Below are 21,680 nucleotides of genomic sequence, written 5' to 3' on the forward strand. Positions count from 1 at the left end.
CCTCAATCTCTTCAAACGGAACACTAACGTGTATCAAAATTGACACACCTCTGGCATAATTTGAGAACGTTGAGTGATACGCCTTTCTCACCCATCTCTTCTGTAGAATAGCCACCTTTTCCTTCACTAGGTGAGTTTCCTGCAGACATATCACTGAAGGCCTCTGTTTCAGTACATATTGGAAAATAGCTGTTCTTTTAGTAGCATTTGCAAGGCCCCTAACATTCCAACTTAGGATTTTAACCTCCCCACCCATTGTAGCTTATAGAGCGGCACAGCCATTTAGTTAGATGGTTAAAGCGAAGCTGCAATCTGGATATTACAACACTAACGGCATGTGAGTGAATAACCTGTAATCATCTTCTAGAAATCCAGGGTTAAAGTTTTAGTTGCAAATGCAGGGATGCAGGTGCTGCACTCTCAGCTCTCCTGCTCTCATCCTTTTGCCAGCTGGCCTCTGACAGACCGATTACTCCTGTGTGCCTCCACCGCTCGACATTTTGCAAAGGTGCTGTCATTTCCCCAAGGTCATCTCCTCAGTGTAGTCGGCGCATGCACAGTAAGTTCCTCAACATGTTGCGAGACCCAAAACCTATTGATTGGCACTTGCGCCGCCCTCTCCGAGGAGACAATCTCACGCAGTGAAGGCGGGTCACCAAGACTAGGCAGACAGCAGCCGTGAAAAAGGAAGATGCAGGAACTCTGGAAGTGCATTGTTAGTGTACCTGCACTTCCAACTAAAACAGCATCAATGCTGAATTTCTAAGATGTCAAAACTAAATTCTACAAGCAAGGCATGGGTTTAATAAGGATGCAAGGATCTGTACTCACACACCATTAGTTCAGGTTCTAACATCCTGATGACAGCTTTACTTTAACTTTGTATTTAAAAGGCAAATGAACAATAAAATGGTAAGGAAAAGTGTAAATCGCCTGTAAGTTATTGTGAGCTCCATCCACTTCTTAGGACGCACTGGATTGCTAGTCCTACATCTCTGAAGCGCCTCATGATATACAATTTAATAAAAGACAATTTTTAAAGCAAACGATTTTAATCAAAGACGTCATATGTGTCAGATTTGTGTGGGTTTAGTGAAGGAGCCTGGATTTATACAGAAAGTAGCACGGCTTATAGGGAAATCCAGTCGTAATGATTTTGTTATAGATCATTAGTGATGAACGAGTGTGCTCAGATAAAGTGTGCTAATATACGGTCTTCGGCGTGCTTGTAAATTATGCTCTAGTCACCATGGCTGAATGTTTCACGGCAGCTCGACAGCCACCATACAGGACGGGATGACCTGTGTGTTAGGCAACCCCTGTATGTGTTGTGGCTGTCGAACAGCCGTGAGACATGTAGCCGTGGGGACTAGAGCATAGTTTTCGAGCATGCCGAAGATACTCGTAACGCACGAGTGTGCTCGCTCATCACTAGTAGCACTGATGACGTCACTGGTCCAGGACATAATAGGTCATAGCTCCCCGGGAGAGGATTTAATTGTCCGATGTGTAGTGAGGGCCATCACTGACTTCCAGAATCGTATGCCTTCATCTATACACTGTGTGCAGAATTATTAGGCAAGTTGTATTTTGATCACATGATACTTTTTATACATGCTGTCCTACTCCAAGCTGTTCAGGCTTGAGAGCCAACTACCAATTAAGTAAATCAGGTGATGTGCATCTCTGTAATAAGGAGGGGTGTTGTCTAATGACATCAAAACCCTGTATAAGGTGTGCTTAATTATTAGGCATCTTCCTTTCCTTTGGCAAAATGGGTAAGAGGAGAGATTTGACGGGCTCTGAAAAGTCCAAAATTGTGAGATGTCTTGCAGAGGGATGCAGCAGTCTTGAAATTGCCAAACTTTTGAAGCGTGATCACCGAACAATCAAGCGTTTCATGGCAAATAGCCAACAGCGTCACAAGAAGAGTGTTGGGCCAAAAAGGTACAAAATAACTGCCCGTGAATTGAGGAAAATGAAGCGTGAAGCTGCCAAGATGCCATTTGCCACCAGTTTTGCCATATTTCAGAGCTGCAACATTACTGGAGTAACGAAAAGCACAAGTTGTGCAATACTCAGGGACATGGCAAAGGTAAGGAAGGCTGAAAAACGACCACCTTTGAACAAGAAACATAAGATAAAACGTCAAGACTGAGCCAAGAAATATCTTAAGACTGACTTTTCAAAGGTTTTATGGACTGGTGAAATGAGAGTGACTCTTGATGGGCCAGAGGCTGGATCAGTAAAGGGGAGAGAGCTCCCCTCTGACTCAGACACCAGCAAGGTGGAGGTGGGGTACTGGTATGGGCTGGTATCATCAAAGATGAACTTGTTGGACCTTTTCGGGTTGAGGATGGAGTGAAGTTCAACTCCCAGACCTACTGCCAGTTTCTGGAAGACAACTTCTTCAAGCAGTGGTACAGGAAGAAGTCGGTATCGTTCAAGAAAAGCATGATTTTCATGCAGGACAATGCTCCATCACATGCCTCCAACTACTCCACAGCATGGCTGGCCAGTAAAGGTCTTAAAGAAGACAAAATAATGACATGGCCCCCTTGTTCACCTGATCTGAACCCCATAGAGAACCTGTGGTCCCTCAAAAAATGTGAGATCTACAGGGAGGGAAAACAGTCCACCTCTGGGAACAGTGTCTGGGAGGCTGTGGTGGCTGCTGCACGCAATGTTGATCGTAAACAGATCAAGCAACTGACAGAATCTATGGATGGAGGCTGTTCGTGTCATCATAAAGATATGTGGCTATATTGGTCACTAATTTTTGGGTGGATTTTGTTTTTGCATGTCAGAAATGTTTATTTCTACATTTTGTGCAATTATATTGGTTTATCTGGTGAAAATAAACAAGTGAGATGGGAATATATTTGGTTTTTATTAAGTTGCCTAATAATTCTGCACAGTAATAGTTACCTGCACAAACAGATATCCTCCTAAGATAGCCAAATCTAAAAAAAAAAAAACCCACTCCAACTTCCAAAAATATTAAGCTTTGATATTTATGAGTCTTTTGGGTTGATTGAGAACATAGTGGTTGATCAATAATAAAAAGAATCCTCTAAAATACAACTTGCCTAATAATTCTCCGCACAGTGTATAGAGCACTGCAGCCCTGTGACAGAGCATTGTATAAAGCTCATCTGTCACCAGACTATGCACCTCAATGCAGGGACAGTATAATACGGGGACTGGTTCACTATACTAATAGCCAAAATGGAAGAGGAAATATTTAAAATTTGTCTTTTATAGGCGACCAGAGAAAATGCTGCACATAGTTTAGGAGTCAGTGTACCCCTGAGCGCGTCTCCTGCCGCCTAATAGTGACTGCTGTGTGTCTGCCCCTCAGTGCGGAGAGACAGCTAGGACATAAGCACCAGCTAGAGGAGCGCGGAGCACGGGAACCCCCCAGAAGGGAAATGGCTAGTAATCCTATGCACACTAAAAGCTGGCTCATTGGTATATACATGCCTTTAGTGTGTGAACTGTGCAATATGGTGGAAGTCATCGTGTTAGCACAATATTACGGACAGGTGATGTGACTTGGTATGGGCACTAATATTTGGCCTATATATATATTTTTTCAAGAACATTGCATGAAATATCTCATATACGCTATACTTGGTAAGCCGCCATCAGGACATTATGCATTCAAACCTGTACTTTACCTGTTTTGCGCAGTTAACATTTCCCTTTGTGGATGAGGCCCACTGTACACAACTCTGGAAAGCCCATGCTGGGATAAAGCCCCTTCAGTAAGCGCCATAGACCCTATACTGGATGGCTAGAGGGGAAACAAAAACTCATGGTTAATATGTTTGGTACATAAGAAATTCAGAGTGTAAAATGAATGTGTATTTACAGGAGGTAAATAGAAGATGAGAAATGTCGGACTCCTTTCTCAACAGATCTTTACAGCAGGGACAACATTGGTTCTTGTGTCTCTGAGGTAAATTACTACATCCTGGCTGCATGCAGCCGCCACTGGAGGGAGCCAGCGAGCTTACTGTATACTGGGTCAGTATAGAACAAGCGGCAGGAGGTTTCTGGTTTGCAGGTTTTATTTTGGTCTATAAAAGGTTTTTGTCATCTCTGTATCAAAAAAGTTGTGCTATGAAAATATATTAAGAAATTACGAACGTGCTACCAAATTTCATAATGGTATTGAATGGAGCTGAAGACCATTGAAACGGACAACTCTACATACCAAAATTCCTTGCACCAGTCTGATCTTTGTTATTAAGCAGAATTAGACAGAAATATTTGTAAATTAAAGTTTATTTCAAAATGCTCGCCTCGCAGGTGTAGGTCTACATTCACACCAGCTTTTAGACATTTTGTTTGTCTGATCCATATTAAGGAACGGGCAAACGATTGATGCCCACAACTAATCTGCTGCTCAACTAAACCAAAAAAAAAAAAAAAAAAGGAGAGGGGCCCCATTGATTATTATTGGGTCCGTTTGGGTTTAACTAGGTGTCAATTTATAAAAACGGCCCCCCCAAAAAAAAAGCAGAACGTTTTTACGCTCTAAAGCCTGAGACATAACAGAACCCAATTAAACCCCCATAATAATCTATGGGGAACCATTGCTTCTGTTTTCTTTAGCTATGCTTTAGATACAAATCCCTGTTATCTTTTCCCAAAAATGGAACAGAATTGGAATGTGTGAACGCTGCCATACCCGTGTGTTACTGCAGCCTCTATACTTGGTTCAGTCTATGTATAATAAGGTAATGGTATAAAATAAAGTCTAGAGATCCAAACTCCCCGATATCCCAGTGATCTGGACTATTGTGCTACGCTGTTTGCCGCCTATGGCCAGATAAGCTGCTTACCATTACAGCTTCATTTTGAAAAGAAAGAAAAATGACAATGGAAAATTTCACGCAGAATGAATCCCAGATATAAAAAAGAAAAAAAAAAAAAAAAGATTGCTACCAAAATAACATCACAGATCCCAACATGAAATCAGTCCCACGAAATAACAGAACTGATGGCAAGAAACCTCTCCATGGTTTGTGCACATTGTGTCGGCACCAGTGTGGAACTTACTAATCCTGACGCAAAAGTGACCACTAAGAATGTGCCTATTTGTAAGAATGGACGGCTCAGTTAACACTTCTGTTTGTTCCTTTCAATCAGGTTTCCCTCTCTCCTAAATGGTGATATTATACACAGTAAACTAAAGAAAAAAAAATTGTGTAATCCCAGGGTGTAGTGGTATTTTGGCACACGTCTGGTCTATACAAACCTATGAAATATGATTGGGCCAATATTAAGATTATTGCGAAGGCGCAGTTGCCACGATTCCATCTTCATCAATGCTCTTGTGTGAACCATTCCTTAAAGAATAAATATGTAGATGGCCCAAGTATGTGCTAAAATATGGAAAACATGCCTTTATAGGGGGAGGGGAGTGGTGTTATTTACCTTATGGGCAATTCACAATAGAGAAATTGGTCAGTCACCATCTTTTCCATGTAAATGAATAAATAAGTAGCCCTGATCTCAAAGTATTCCTTTAATGTTGAGGCCGTAAAGTTGTGACTACTGAGAAGATTTGAGATTTTTGGGTCCAATTTCTCTTCTGCTCAGTGTTGTTAGGGTATGGGGCATACAACATCTTAAACTCAGGTGAACTAAGTTGAAGACACTTCAGGAAACGGGTGGTTTTTCCGTTAGTGTTTATTGTGTTTCCTGAGCTTTTTTTTTTTTTTTTTTTAAGCAAAAGCAAATGGTAAAACGCTTAAAAAAACCTCCAGACATATGTTAAGCTTTTCCGTTGACTTGCACTGTAAAGTATACAGCGCCAGAACAAAGAGCAGATCACTTCTTTTAGCGTTGTGGTTTGTTTTTGTTTTTAGAAACCTGAAGTGGTTGAAAAACATTTTGAGATATGCATTTCAATACAGAAAACTACTTCCTTTAATAAGTTCATTCATTGGAGCATTTTGGCGGAAAAACCCCCCTGAAAAAAAAAAAAAAAAAAAAAAAACGCAGTCATGTACACATACCCCAAAAGAGATTTTTTTCCCCAAAATTTTTGATTGGAACTGTTATAAAAGAAAAGGTTCACACCCACAAATCCTGGGGCCGCTTTAGTTTCCAAGCGCATTTACAAAAATATGATCAGGAGTCTGTTCGGCTGATGAGGACTTTTATATTTTTTTCCTCCACTGTGTGAATTTATGTCCCATCATTGTAAGCTTCATAACCATCTTCAATTATGGCAAACATTTCTGTAGGTGTCGAAACTGATGAAGATGGTGATTTGTCTTCACACTAGATGTCCGATCAAAAAACTTGACAAAAAAAAACAACTCTTGGAGATCAAGTAACGGCAATTCAGCAGAAATATGGGAGGATTGACCATTTAATTGTCCCTTCCCAAGTCATAAATGAACATTAATCATAGGCACAATATTACGCTGCAGCCTCTGTGACAGATAAGAGGCTCATATCCTACCTCATGGAATACGGAGGGCTTCGACAAGGATGGGATTGTGAAAGATAACACCCTGCTGTGCCCTTGTTCATCCATGATTTCCTGGAGAAAAAAAATATATATATATTTTTCAAATGTAAAATATTAAATATTAGTGGAAACAGTTCTGATCAGAAATCAATTACGGTAAGTCTCCGCCTGCACCTGGCATCAAGCGTTATTTTACTGATATTTATCATCCTAATGTTATACCGATGGCCGTGCATCACACACAATATATTATATACAGTATATCACAAAAGTGAGTACACCCCTTACGTTTTTGTAAATATTTTATTGTATCTTTTCCTAGGACAACACTGAAGATCTGACACCGATACAATGTAAAGTAGTCAGTGTACAGCTTGTATAAACAGTGTAAATTTGGTGTCCCCTCTAAATAACGCAATACATAGCCATTAATGTCTAAACTGCTGGCAACAAAAGTGAGTACGCCCCTAAGGAAAAATGGCCAAATGGTGGCAGTTAGCCATTTTCCCTCCCCGGTGTCATTTGCTGGGAAGCAGGAGTGGTAAATTTGGTGTTATCGGTCTCACGCGCTCTCATACTTGTCACTGGAAATTCAACATGGCTCCTCATGGCAAAAAACTCTTCGAGGATCTGAAAAAGAGAATTGTTGCTCTACATAAAGATGGCTGACGATATAAGAAGATTGCTAGCGCCCTGAGCTGTAGCATGGTAACCAAGATCATACAGCGATTTAACAAGACCGATTCCACTCAGAACAAGCCTCGCCATGGTCCACCAAAGTGGTTGAGGGCACGTGCACAGCCTCATATCGAGAAGTTGTCTTTACAAAGTAGACATATGAGCGCTACCAGAATTGCTGCAGAGGTTACAGGGGTGGGGTGTCAGCCTGTCAACGCTCAGACCATAAGTCGCACACAGCATCAAATCGGTCAGCATAGCTGTCATCCCAGAAGGAAGCCTCTTCTACAGATGATGCACAAGAAAGCCCGCAAACACTTTGCTGTAGACAAGCACACATGCATTACTGGAACCATGCCCTGTGGTCTGATAAGAGCAAAATAAACGTATTTGGTTCAGATGGTGAGCAGCCTGTTTGGCGACAACCATATGAGGAGCACAAAGAAAAGTGTGTGTTACCTACCGTGAAACATGGTGGTGGGAGTGTCGTGGTTTGGGGTTGCATGAATACTGCTGGCTGTCGGGAGCTACAGTTAATTGAGGGAACCATGAATGCCAACACGTAGTGTGACATACAGAAGTAGAGTATGATCCCCTCCCTTCAGAAACTGGGCTGCAGGGCAGTATTCCAACATGAAAAACTACCCTAAATACACCGTCAAGACCACCATTGCCTTGCTAAAGAAACTGAGGGTAAAGTGGCTTGACTGCCGAAGCATGAGACCTAAACACTATTGAGCATCTATGGGGCATCCTCAAATGGAAAGTGGAGGAGTGCAAGGCCTCTAGCATCCACCAGCTCACCGATGTCGTCATGGAGAAGTGGGATAGGATTCCAGCGGCACCTGTGACGGTCTAATTAACTACATGCCCCAGAGAGATAGGGCAGTGCTTGAAAATAATGATGGCCACACAAAACATTAACAAAAAAGTTGGGCACAATTTGGCCATTTTCACTTACGGCTGTGTTGAGTTATGTAGAGGGCACACTAAATTTACACTGCGTTGTTCCATGAAAAGATAGAAGATATTTACAAAAATGTGAGGGGTGTACTCACTTTTGTAATATACTGAATCTCATTACAAATTGACAGCAAAAAACTCTGACCTTTATTTAATAAAACCACAAACATAATATATCTCAGATATATACAGGTTTAAACGGGATGTCTATCTCTCAATCTTCAGGAGCTCCTCGGTCTCATGGTTTCTCGCTCTTGATTGGCAATTCTGGCCAGCGGCTCAATCGTGTCTCTGCTGCATCACAGAAGGACAAAGGCTCTGAAGCTGTCAAAATATAAGAGCCTGTCCAGCTTCAGAGCAGCTTTTGTAGGCAGTATAGCAAAGAGCATGTCAGCGCAATATTCTGAGACTGCAGAGGTGGTCGGTAACTTTGGCAGTGAGATGAAAGCTTTACCCCCCCTACTGAAAATCAGGGGCATTTTTATTTCTAAAATTGGAAAGTTGCTTGCTTTTAAAGTACCGGTAACTTTTTTTTTTTTTTTAAATTATGCTTGGCTTATATAGCGTCATCATATTTTGCAGGGCTTAACAGACTTCATCATTAGTGATGAGTGAATTTGCTCGTTACTCGAGATTTCCCGAGCATGCTTGAGTGTCCTCAGAGTATTTTTTAGTGCTCGGAGATTTAGTTTTCTTCGTGGCAGCTGAATGATTTACATCTGTTAGCCAGCATAAGTACATGTGGGGATTCCCTAGCAACCAGGCAACCCCCACATGTACTTATGCTGGCTAACAGATGTAAATCATTCAGCTGCGGCATTAAAAACTAAATTTCCGAGCAGTAAAAAAATACTCGGAGGACCCCCGAGCATGCTCGAGAAATCTCCAGTAAGGAGTATATTCGCTCATCACTATTCATCATCACTGTCCCCATTGAGGCTCACAATCTACAGTCCCTGTCAGTATGTGTTTGGCATGTGGGAGGAAGCCCATACAAAACACTGGAAGAACATACAACTCTTTGCTGATTTGGTCCGTGGTGGGATTTGAACCCAGGACCCCAAGTGCTGCTGTCCAGTGTATGATCTGTAGTTAAAGGAGAGGTGGCCAAACATGTTTGTCTCTCTTTCCATTTATGGGAGCTTCCCTTTAATTTCAGTTATCAACACTTCCCTATACAAATATGTGATGAACTGAGTATACCCCACACAGGTATAAAACAACCTGCAAGCAAGGGAATCTGTCACATTTGGTTTATCTAAATTATTAATATGGGCATACAGGTTATAGAATGCTGAAAAGAGTCCTCCCTGTGTGTTGCGTATCAGATCCCTTGTTGTCGAGAAAGCATTAAGCTACTTACTGGTAGCGGCATTTTTCGGAGGCCCATGACAGCACGACGAGAGAGGGGATCCACCCTTCAGGAACAGGAAACCTACAGATACAAAAGGGCGGCACCTCTCCCCATGCATCAGTTGTATTTCAGAGCCTGAGAGGACTACCGCGGTTAGTAGCACACAAATATACATTATATACAGTTTATGTACAAAAATAATCCATCATATTGAACTATATACCACACGTGAGATCTATCTATCTCATTATATACATTATAGGAAGTGCAACCCCCACGTGAATAGGGAGGGAACTAAGGGTGCTGTCATGGGCCTCCGAAAAATGCCGCTACCAGTAAGTAGCTTAATGCTTTATTCGGATTCCCATGACAGCACTACGAGAGAATTACAGAGATGTAAACTACCTTAGGGAGGGACTATAGCCTGTAGCACCCTTAACCCGAAGGTGAGATCAGAAGAGAACCCCAAGTCCAACCTATAGTGCTTGAAAAAGGTGGAAGGGGATGACCACGTAGCTGCCTTACATATCTGGTCGATCGAAACTCCAGATCTTTCAGCCCAGGATGTAGCCATGGCCCGGGTGGAATGTGCCCTCAGATTCTGCGGAACAGGACTTCCACCTGCAGTATAAGCCAGAGAGATAGCCTCCCTAATCCACTTCGCTAGCGTGTACTTTGAAACTCTAAGACCTTTCCTGGGACCTTGGAAGGATAGAAACAACGCATCCTCTCTCTTCCAAGCATCAGTGACTGATATATATTCTAATAGACATCTCCTAACATCTAATGTATGGAGTAACTCCTCTTTGGAATTAGAAGGATTAGGGAGAAATGACGGTAACACTATCTCCTGAGATCTGTGAAAATCTGAGGCCACTTTTGGTAAATAAGCTGGATCTGGTCTGAGGACTACTCTGTCCTGTAAAAATTCTGTATAAGGGGACAGCCTAGAAAGAGCCTGTATGTCTCCTACCCTACGAGCAGATGTAATTGCCACCAAAAACGCTGTTTTGAGGGATAGTAATTTAAGTGAGGCTGAATGTAAGTAAGGGCTCAAATGGTTCCTTCGTCACTGCACCCGGAAACGCTCCAGCTAACGCTGAGAGCGATGCAGGACGCCGAAGAGCACTCAGCAGCGCTCCGGATAGCGTTCCCCTCCTGGCATCGCTACCTCACCACCGCGCTGCACCACCACATGGACCAAAGGAGCGCTATACTTACCGGCGCCGGCGCTGAAGGAGATCAGGAATCCTCCGGACTCTGCTCCCTGCTGTCTACGTCACTGACATGCAGTCCAGCCAGGACCACCGTGACGTCTTCCAGGGGCTTCCGCACCGGCCGAGGTAGGAGACCCCCCCGCTACCTGAATCGACCGGCCGGCCTGGGATCCTTTCCTACGAGATTCATCTGTAGGATCCTGTCCCTTCAGGAACAGGAAACCAACTGATGCATGGGGAGAGGTGCCGCCCTTTTGTATCTGTAGGTTTCCCGTTCCTGAAGGGCGAATCCCCTCTCTTGTAGTGCTGTCATGGGAATCCGAATAAATCATCTTTTATCACTTTATATAAGTGACCTCTTCCAGGCTCTGGGGAAGATGTCTTGAAGATAACTCTGCCTCCAGAGCTTGTTTTACATGAAGGGGAGTTACCAGTGAGAAAAGTAACTAACACAGAACAGGAGAACTGAAATTTGTCTTCTTGCAAACATTTTTTGCTTCTCTCTCAGCTTCGCAGTATTGCAGCCCTGTCTGCCTGCGATATTGAAGATGGAGCCGAGAGGAACCTGCAGATGTGTCAGGTGTAATCACACACAGCTCTGCAGCGGGATCAGATCAGAGAGCGGCCATTACACATCACACTGGTAACATTTTAAAGAAGCTCTGGAGGCAGAGTTATCTCCATGCACCATCCTCCCCGGAGCCTGGAAGAGGTAATTTATATAAAGTGATAAAGACGATTTATCAACAACAAGGCATCTGATATGAGACACACGGAGGACTTTATTTCTTTTCCCAAGCAGTCTATAACCTGTAAATCCATATTAATAGTTTAGATCTGTCACCACATTTGACCTATTCCCTATAAAGGGTTGCTCCAATGCGTTTATACAATGGCCGTTCCTTAAAGGGACACTGTCACCTGAATTTGGAGGGAACAATCTTCAGCCATGGAGGCGGGGTTTTTGGGTGTTTGATTCACCCTTTCCTTACCCGCTGGCTGCAATATTGGATTGAAGTTCATTCTCTGTCCTCCGTAGTACATGCCTGCACAAGGCAAGATTGCCTTCCACAGGTGTGTACTATGGAGGACAGAGAATGAACTTCAATCCAATATTGCAGCCAGCATGCAGCCAGCGGGTAAGGAAAGGATCGATCAAACACCCGAAAACCCCGCCTCTATGGCTGAAGATTGTTCCCTCCAAATTCAGGTGACAGTGTCCCTTTAAAGATAGACCATGTCAAAATCCTAGAACGAAGATGGGAATAACCAATAATCAACAGTTTTTTTATTTAAACATTATTTTCATGTGGCCATGGTGTTGAACCAGATACAGAGAGGATGAAAAACAGAATCCACTGAAGACGGACAGCCATTCCCTCATATGGTGTAACATATCGAACATGTAGGAATCTGAACGATCATAGCTTCCATTTAAAAGGCATGTATATACATAAAAAGAAAGAAAAGGATTTATGATTTAGAGTTTGGTCTTGAGCAGTTTTTGCTTCTTGGACATTTTTTGTTGTGCATTTTTGGTGCATATCAGATGCAAAATCTGCAAGTATTATAAATATCCACAGGGGAAAATATCTGAAATATGAACTAACGTTAATGGGTAGCGTCAGGTTTTCGAGTAATTTGGGCTATCCTAGTATTTTTCGTTATTCATGCAGTGCAAAAAAAAAAACAGAATCAATTGATGTCACGGAGTCTATCAGGAATTTGCCATTATAAGTCTGAAAACGTTCTGATGTGGCTTCCTTCTATAATGGAGGAAGGTATGACTCAATGTGAACAGACTCTTACTAGATCCTTTCCCTTCAACTAAGACTATATTTTGGGGTCATCGCAGAAAACCTTACAATAAGAATAAAAAAAAGTAACAACTGAAGACAAATGCAGCCCTGCAGGGAACCCCTATCATTTACTGCAACATATATTTATTAACCCCACAATTCTACACCTCCCCCACAAGTAACTCCTAGTGCATGATCCAACAATGGCATCATAATTACCTTCATTACAGCTTCAAATTGCATCTACATTTAGCAAATCAATTAAATCAAGTTTTTTTTATTTTCTATTAAGAGAGATAACAGAAGAGAAATAAAAGACGAGAAAAGACGAGCAAAAAGCAACGTATTCTCTTATTTTAGATTACATAGTAGCGGCTTTTAAAGTGAAAAGGTGATTTTTTTTTATTCTTTATTCAGACACTTCGTGGGTAACAAAACCTCCTTTATTCACCCTTTACACCTGATTTCCAACATAACGTTCCCATCTTTCCTTTGAAATTTGTCAATCACGCCACCATGGGTGCGATACTAGCAAAATGCAGGGATGAATGACAGCGATCCTGGACTAGTCCGGGAACAAAAGTGCTGGGATTAAACATTGCTTTTCCATAGATTACAATAACAGCTTTTTTTTTTAATAATAAAAGAATGATTAAAAACATTATTCGAGTGCCTGATAAAGCTCTCCTCTTACTTTACAAGGGGAAATCTCAACAGGTTCCCTTAAAAATTAGAATAGTCATTTTGTAGGAAACATTTCTAAGAACACATGACATTTCTGGACATTTTATTTCGTTTATTTGCCACATTTTGAACTAACTTTTGTGGTGTTTTGTCAGTTTTGCTTTTTCTACCACATCCTGAAAGGTTCTTGACTACTTCTCGAGCAGCATAGTATTGATAACATTTTGAACTTTCATGCCAAAGTGTTTGGAGATAGTCTACTATGCTTTATAGACTGCTTGTGCTTGGTAACAATACAACGTCTGGTCCCACACAGCTTTTGCCTTTGTAAATAAGGAATAAAACAGTCCTCATAAAGGAACAAAGCCCCATTCATAGGGTAATTAAAGTCACGTAAAATTGCGAATGGGATATGCAATTTCTATATCAATTTATTTTTGCTTCAAACTGAAGTACAGATGACATCAACAGTGCCCTGACATTTTTATATTTGGATCCTTTTTTGTATACAGCCAGGTTTTTTTTTTTTGTTTGTTTTTTTGAGTCTTATGGTCTTCTATATCAAACAATGAGTTCCAAGCAGTCTCACTAAACATTTTATTATAGGACAGACCTGGACTGCAGCCCCCGGCCACATCTTGACTTTTAGAAGTTCGTGACCAGACCAACTCTGTCACCTGGCATCTCGATTTCTATAATATCTACATTCCCAGGACGCATATACAGTTGAACAGCATGGTTGAACAAGAAGCAGTCGGCTCCTCCTTCCATCATTCAGTCTAGGCATCGGAGTTTCAGCACAGCAGGCGATGATGTCACTAGAACAAACCTACTGGGCTGAGCGCAATCCACAATGCAGAGTTGTGAGTCGGGGAACAGGGCTAGGCAAGTAGGTTTTTTTTATTTTTTATTTCTTCTTAGTCAGTACTTATGGAGGGGAAATTGTAGGGCCATCATACTGTGCGTAGGTTGGCTGTGGAGGCCATCATACTGTGCATAGGCTGGCTGTGGGGCCATCATACTGTGCATAGGTTGGCTGTGGGGCAATCATACTGTGCATAGGTTGGCTGTGGGGCTATCATACTGTGCATAGGTTGGCTGTGGGGCCATTATACTGTGCATAGGCTGGTTGTGGTGGCCATCATACTGAGCGTAGGCTGGCTGTAGGGGCATCATAGGTTGGCTGTGGAGCCATCATACTGTGCATAGGTTGGCTGTGGGGCCATCATACTGTGCATAGGCTGGTTGTGGTGGCCATCATACTGAGCGTAGGCTGGCTGTAGGGGCATCATAGGTTGGCTGTGGGGCCATCATACTGTGCATAGGCTGGTTGTGGTGGCCATCATACTGAGCGTAGGCTGGCTGTAGGGGCATCATAGGCTGGTTGTGGTGGCCATCATACTGTGCATAGGCTGGTTGTGGTGGCCATCATACTGAGCGTAGGCTGGCTGTAGGGGCATCATAGGTTGGCTGTGGAGCCATCATACTGTGCATAGGTTGGCTGTGGGGCCATCATACTGTGCATAGGCTGGTTGTGGTGGCCATCATACTGAGTGTAGGCTGGCTGTAGGGGCATCATAGGTTGGCTGTGGGGCCATCATACTGTGCATAGGCTGGTTGTGGTGGCCATCATACTGAGCGTAGGCTGGCTGTAGGGGCATCATAGGTTGGCTGTGGGGCCATCATACTGTGCATAGGTTGGCTGTGGTGCCATCACACTATGCATAGACTGGCTGTGGGGCCATCACACTGTGCATAAGTTGGCTGTGGGGCCATCACACTATGCATAGACTGGCTGTGGGGCCATCACACTGTGCATAAGTTGGCTGTGGGGCCATCACACTATGCATAGGCTGGCTGCGAAGTCATCATACTGTGCATAGGCTGGCTTTGGAGGCCATCATACAGTGTGTTATCTGGCTGTGGGGGGGGCCCTGGGGGCTTCATGCTGTGTGAGGGGCAGTGAGGACATCATAATGTGTGCGGGGGGCAGTGTGTGTATCAGTGATTGGAGAGCTGTGGGGGACATCACATTATGTGTGGAATACATTCATACACAGAAGGTCTATAGTAACATGCATTAACAGTAGAAGCTAGTCAACATACTTAATTCTATTCAATAATATGTGGTAAAATTAAAAAGAAGTATGCAAAATTAATTTCAGCATGTTGGATCAGTCATCCACCAAAGTCATGGTCTCTCACGTGGCTCCTTGGGAAAATTAATTGCCCACCTCTGTTCTTGGACATGTTACCTAGTTAATATTCCAGGGTGTCAGTCAATAATGTAAACCACAAAAGTATAATTAGGATTAAACACATTTTATATCACCTATACGAACCCTTTACATGACACTTGAATACTTAATATTTGATTTGATGTCCTACAAGATGTCCAATATGTCGAAGGTTGGAGTGTTGTGCACTTTGGTTTAATTTGGGTTGAAAAGCAGACTTCGGGGTCCATGAGGCCTGGGGGCCAGCACTTAAAACTTTCCCCAACTCCCCATGATGTGTTGCGTCGCTCTATTTTTGTCTTCCAATAAACCAGAAAATCTGAGGAAGCCCATCAAAATGGATTTTACCACTGGCAAGTTGATATACTTTTGAAAGTTGAACCCCCTACCCTCACTAGAATTTGGGCATCCACTCACCGATCTTTGGTTAAGGAAATGTGGAGTGGCCTCCTAATGTAATCCATCAGTTCACAGCTGCCAGACGATGGATGCACTTGCTTGTATTACACCCATCACATAGAACAACCGTGGGATTTTAGCAGAGTAGTGCAGAACCTGCCGGCAGGCCACCAGTGCACTAAATGTACAGTGGAGGAAGATTATTCTTGACTCTCACGCTCATCTGGGAGTCTAGAAGTCTACAGATGCGAACAGAGAATGTCCTGTATATTAAGCCACAAATCAGGCTTCCCAGCTTGTAAGCATGAGTGTTAGCATTTCTAATGTAAGCAGGGCGCCCCAGGGGACACCGTAGTCAGCTGTGCCGACAGATTCCTGGAAAGACAGAAGCATGAAGCTATAAGCTGTAGCTTCCCGACAACGAACTAATGACAAAGCCAAGAAGGGCAAGGTCATTTTTCTTATTGTTTTACTGAGCGAATATGGTAGGTACAGGCACCAGTTAGGCATTATCCCCCATGTTCTCATGAGCATCTTCTGTAGATGATGCGATAGAAGAACGCTTTATAGAACAGGTATTCTGCATCACAAGCACCAATAAGTTAGCAAACATAGGTGTCCAAATTGTGACCGGTCTCTGTGAATAATTGGCTGAGGGGTCATTTCCACAGTGTATAGGACAAGACCAGAAAGCAGAGACCACGCGAGGCCATAAAGAGACCAGGGGTATTGAATGTATGGTATTTTTATTTATTCCATTAACCAGTCAGAATATTTACAGCAATACCTTTTAAACTCTGCTTTATCAGAGAGCCTGGGTATAGTTGCGCTCATGTTTTCTCATAACACTGTAGATCTAGGATCTAGTTTTGCTGAGACTGAAGGCGAGGAGCTCATTTTTCTTTTTTAGTTTATGACTCCACCATACTAGATATAAAGAAAATCCCTGAAAAGATCATACGCTCTAAACAGGAATACACAGTGTGCACAATTATTAGAGTATTTTGAACATATCAGTATTTTTATGCAGAATTTCCATCTCCATGCAGTATACACTGGAGTGCTTATTTAGATGAAGCAGATCAGTGGATGTATAGGTGTGTAATGAGGAAGGATGTGGCTTTTACATTGCGTTCGTGCACCTATTCGTTGGCCCTGTCGGCGCTTGCATCCAAACCCCCCGCAAAATGGGATTTGCACATATGGAGCAGACAGAGGGAACGTGCGTGCATCAATTTAAGGAGCGTACACCCAGATTTACTACACTAGTCTAAAGGCCAGGTCTTCAAACTAACAGGGTGTATATACATTACACAGCAAGGTGTATACACACTGCTGCAGACATACAGGTACAAGGAAAGCACTGGAGAGAGCGCGGTGTCTGCAGTAGTGTGCACAGGAGCAGTGTGAGCTCTGCTGAATGGAAGACCAAGCCTTGCCCACCAAGTCTCCAAGCCTCGCCCACCAAGCCTCACCCACCCACCGAAACCCACAAGCCCCGTCCACCCTTCCCACAAGCCCCGTCCACCCTTCCCACAAGCCCCGTCCACCCTTCCCACAAGCCCCGTCCACCCTTCCCACAAGCCCCGTCCACCTATCCCACAAGCCCCACCCAATCATCAGTTTCCAAAGCCAGGAACCCAGAGAGACATTACAGGAAATCAGAGTATTTTCAGGGAACCATCTCCATGTACAGACGGATTTGAAAATGCAAGGTATTTAGTAAAGTGCTTGACCCTCCGTCACATACAACTGATCTGACAGGCGCTTCTCTTTTACTTTCATTTCTCCTTCCTCACCAGATTGTGAGGAAACCCCCTCCCTCCAGGTAGTCTCCTGTCTCTTGAAGGTCTGTGAAACCTGATATCACAGTTGGATTTCAGAGCTTCAGGGGAGAGGCTATAGCTGCACAGATCTCTCAGGCTCATTGTATGTGAATACGTCACATTCAGTAAGGTTGGTATTTTATGTTTTTATTCATCACAATAGTTTATTTAGCTTGTTTTATGAATGTATAGCACAAAATGTGAGGATATTTCATAGAAATAAGGGAGATTTTATAAAAGAAAGTGTGCTGCTCAGGCATATACAGTAGTTCCCTAACATATTCCTTCTCTTGCTTCAGAAAATCTGCTGAAATGGAGAGGAAAATGTACAATTTATCCAAACAACTTGATGTTGAGGAAGTAACAAACATGCTGTTAGATGATAGAGACCTCACACTGAATGAGGATTTAGGAGAGGAAAGTGAGATTGATTCTCATGATGAGGTGGAAGAATGTGTCCTGGATTCTGAAACAGAGCAAGATGGTGACAGTGGTGAGGATGAAGAAGTTGGATCATATTATATTGGAAAAGATAAAAATACTAAATGGAACAAGAAGCCATTCCAGAAAAAACGTAGGGAACCTTTAAACATTATTACTCACCTTCCTGCAGTAATAGGAACTGCACGTAATGCAAAAACTGCAGTTGAATGCTGGAACAGTATATTTACAGATGACATTCTGGACTCTATTGTCACATATACCAACCAATATATAGACATTATAAAGGACAAGTACATCTGCAACAGAACCATCAAGCCCACAGATGAAATAGAACTGCGTGCTTTTTTTGGATTACTGTACCTTGCAGGAGCTTATAGGGCAAATAGACAAAGTTTGGAGGAACTTTGGGGTAAAGATGGGGATGGAGTTGAAAAATTTAGCCTTGTTATGTCAATAAACAGATTCAAGATTCTAATTCGTTGCCTTCGGTTTGACGACAGAACTACCCGAACCGAACGCAAAACACATGACCAACTTGCTCCAATTCGTGATATATTTCAAAGATTTGTTGTAAACTGTAAACAAAGTTATTACCCTGGAGAGAATCTCACTATTGACTAAATGCTCCCTGGTTTTCGTGGTAGATGTGCCTTTCGTCAATATATTCCATCAAAGCCAAACAAATATGGAATAAAAATTTATGCCCTTGTTGATGCCAGTAAGACCTACACTTACAACCTGGAAGTTTATGCAGGAAAACAACCAGAAGGTCCTTACTGTGTGAGCAACAAACCCATTGATGTTGTAAAAAGACTGGCTGAACCCTTATTTGGATCGGGTCGCAATATTACAGCTGACAATTGGTTTACAAGTTGTGATCTGATCGATTATCTGAAAATTCAGAAGCTGTCATATGTGGGAACTGTAAGAAAAAACAAAAGGGAATTGCCGCCACAGTTTGTAAGTGTGAAAGAGAGACAACAGTACAGCAGTATGTTTGCATTCCATAATGGAAAGGCTTTAGTTTCCTATGTACCACATGCCAAAAAAATCGTACTTCTTCTATCAACACTTCATGATGATGCTGCCATCGATCCTGGGACTGGGGCAGAAAAAAAAACGGAGATAATTACATTTTACGATGCCACCAAAGGGGGTGTGGATACAGCAGATCAGATGTGCTCCACTTTCAACGTCCGCAGAAACATCAAACGCTGGCCAATGGTCATATTTATTGCTATGTTGAATTTGGGTGGTATAAATTCACAAGTAATTTATCTTGAAAACAAGCTTGAACCACTCCGTAGACGATTGTATCTGAAAAAAATTGGCCCATGAACTAGTACTTGGAGAGCTACGCAGGAGAAGCGTGAAAACAATCGGTATCCCCTCTCGCCTTAAAGTTCAGCTCAAAAGGTTCCGCCCAGAAGATGATGGTGAAAAGTCACCATCTGCACCACCTGCCAAACGGAAAGCGGAACCAGAAGGCTTTCAAATTATGAATGTCTCAAATGTCATAAAGCAATTTGCCTGACACATGCAAAAATGGTGTGTAATTCTTGCTATTTGCTCTGCAAGTGTGACTTTTCTGGGGAAACCTCAGCATCTACTTCTGATTGAATATGTTTTTAATAGTACTTAAGGTACCTTAACCCCTTCATGACCCAGCCTATTTTGACCTTTAAGACCTTGCCGTTTTTTGCAATTCTGACCAGTGTCCCTTTATGAGGTAATAACTCAGGAACGCTTCAATGGATCCTAGCGGTTCTGAGATTGTTTTTTCGTGACATACTGGGCTTCATGTTAGTGGAAAATTTAGGTCAATAAATTCTGTGTTTAATTGTGATAAAAACGGAAATTTGGCGAAAATTTTGAAAATTTCGCAATTTTCACATTTTGAAATTTTATTCTGTTAAACCAGAGAGTTATGTGACACAAAATAGTTAAATAACATTTCCCACACGTCTACTTTACATCAGCACAATTTTGGAAACAAAATTTTTTTTTGCTAGGAAGTTATAAGGGTTAAAATTTGACCAGCGATTTCTCATTTTTACAACGAAATTTACAAAACCATTTTTTTAGGGACCACCTCACATTTGAAGTCAGTTTGAGGGGTCTATATGGCTGAAAATACCCAAAAGTGACACCATTCTAAAAACGGCACCCCTCAAGGTGCACAAAACCACATTCAAGAAGTTTATTAACCCTTCAGGTGCTTCACAGCAGCAGAAGCAACATGGAAGGAAAAAATTAACATTTAACTTTTTAGTCACAAAAATGATTTTTCAGCAACAATTTTTTTATTTTCCCAATGGTAAAAGGAGAAACTGAACAACGAAAGTTGTTGTCCAATTTGTCCTGAGTACGCTGATACCTCATTTGTGGGGGTAAACCACTGTTTGGGCGCACGGCAGGGCTTGGAAGGGAAGGAGCGCCATTTGACTTTTTGAATTAAAAATTGGCTGCACTCTTTAGCGGACACCATGTCACGTTTGGAGAGCCCCCGTGTGCCTAAAAATTGGAGCTCCCCCACAAGTGACCCCATTTTGGAAACTAGACGCCCCAAGGAACTTATCTAGATGCATAGTGTGCACTTTAAACCCCCAGGTGCTTCACAAATTGATCTGTAAAAATGAAAAAGTACTTTTTTTTTTCACAAAAAATTTCTTTTCGCCTCAATTTTTTTATTTTCACATGGGCAATAGGATAAAATGGATCCTAAAATTTGTTGAGCAATTTCTCCTGAGTACGCCGATACCTCATATGTGGGGGTAAACCACTGTTTGGGCACACGGCAGGGCTCGGAAGGGAAGGCGCGCCTTTTGACTTTTTGAATGGAAAATTAGCTCCAATTGTTAGCGGACACCATGTCGCATTTGGAGAGCCCCTGTGTGCCTATGCATTGAAGCTCCCCCACAAGTGACCCCATTTTGGAAACTAGACCCCCCAAGGAACATATCTAGATGCATACTGAGTACTTTAAACCCCCAGGTGCTTCACAGAAGTTTATAATGCAGAGCCATGAAAATAAAAAATAATTTTTCTTTTCTCAAAAATGATTTTTTAGCCTGGAATTTCCTATTTTGCCAATGGTAATAGGAGAAATTGGACCACAAATGTTGTTGTCCAGTTTGTCGTGAGTACGCAGATACCCCATATGTGGGGGTAAACCACTGTTTGGGCGCACGGCAGGGCTCAGAAGGGAAGGCACGCCATTTGGCTTTTTAAATGGAAAATTAGCTCCAATCATTAGCGGACACCATGTCGCGTTTGGAGAGCCCCTATGTGCCTAAACATTGGAGATCCCCCACAAATGACCCCATTTTGGATACTAGACCCCCAAAGGAACTAATCTAGATGTGTGGTGAGCACTTTGAACCCTCAAGTGCTTCACAGAAGTTTATAACACAGAGCCGTGAAAATAATAAATACGTTTTATTTCCTCAAAAATAATTTTTTAGCCCAGAATTTTTTAATTTTCCCAAGGGTAACAGGAGAAATTGGACCACAAAAGTTGTTGTCCAGTTTCTCCTGAGTACGCCGATACCCCATGTGTGGGGGTAAACCACTGTTTGGGCGCACGTCG

The 21,680-nt window shown here is 42.4% G+C and overlaps 1 protein-coding gene across 8 annotated transcripts in view; it reads right to left on the minus strand.

Moving 5' to 3' along the window:
* HYCC1 (hyccin PI4KA lipid kinase complex subunit 1) overlaps window positions 1-21,680 on the minus strand; it is a 132,717-nt gene that overhangs the window by 46,174 nt on the left and 64,863 nt on the right. For all 8 annotated transcript variants that reach the window (XM_069729841.1, XM_069729833.1, XM_069729837.1 and 5 more), the window contains 2 exons: window positions 6,482-6,562; window positions 3,681-3,796 (listed from right to left, as the gene is read on the minus strand). In XM_069729841.1, the coding sequence (XP_069585942.1) occupies window positions 3,681-3,796; window positions 6,482-6,562 (197 nt within the window). The remainder of the gene's footprint in view (window positions 1-3,680; window positions 3,797-6,481; window positions 6,563-21,680) is intronic.

This window comes from Ranitomeya imitator, chromosome 6 (genome assembly GCF_032444005.1).
Source record: "Ranitomeya imitator isolate aRanImi1 chromosome 6, aRanImi1.pri, whole genome shotgun sequence".
NCBI classification, from domain to species: domain Eukaryota; kingdom Metazoa; phylum Chordata; class Amphibia; order Anura; family Dendrobatidae; genus Ranitomeya; species Ranitomeya imitator.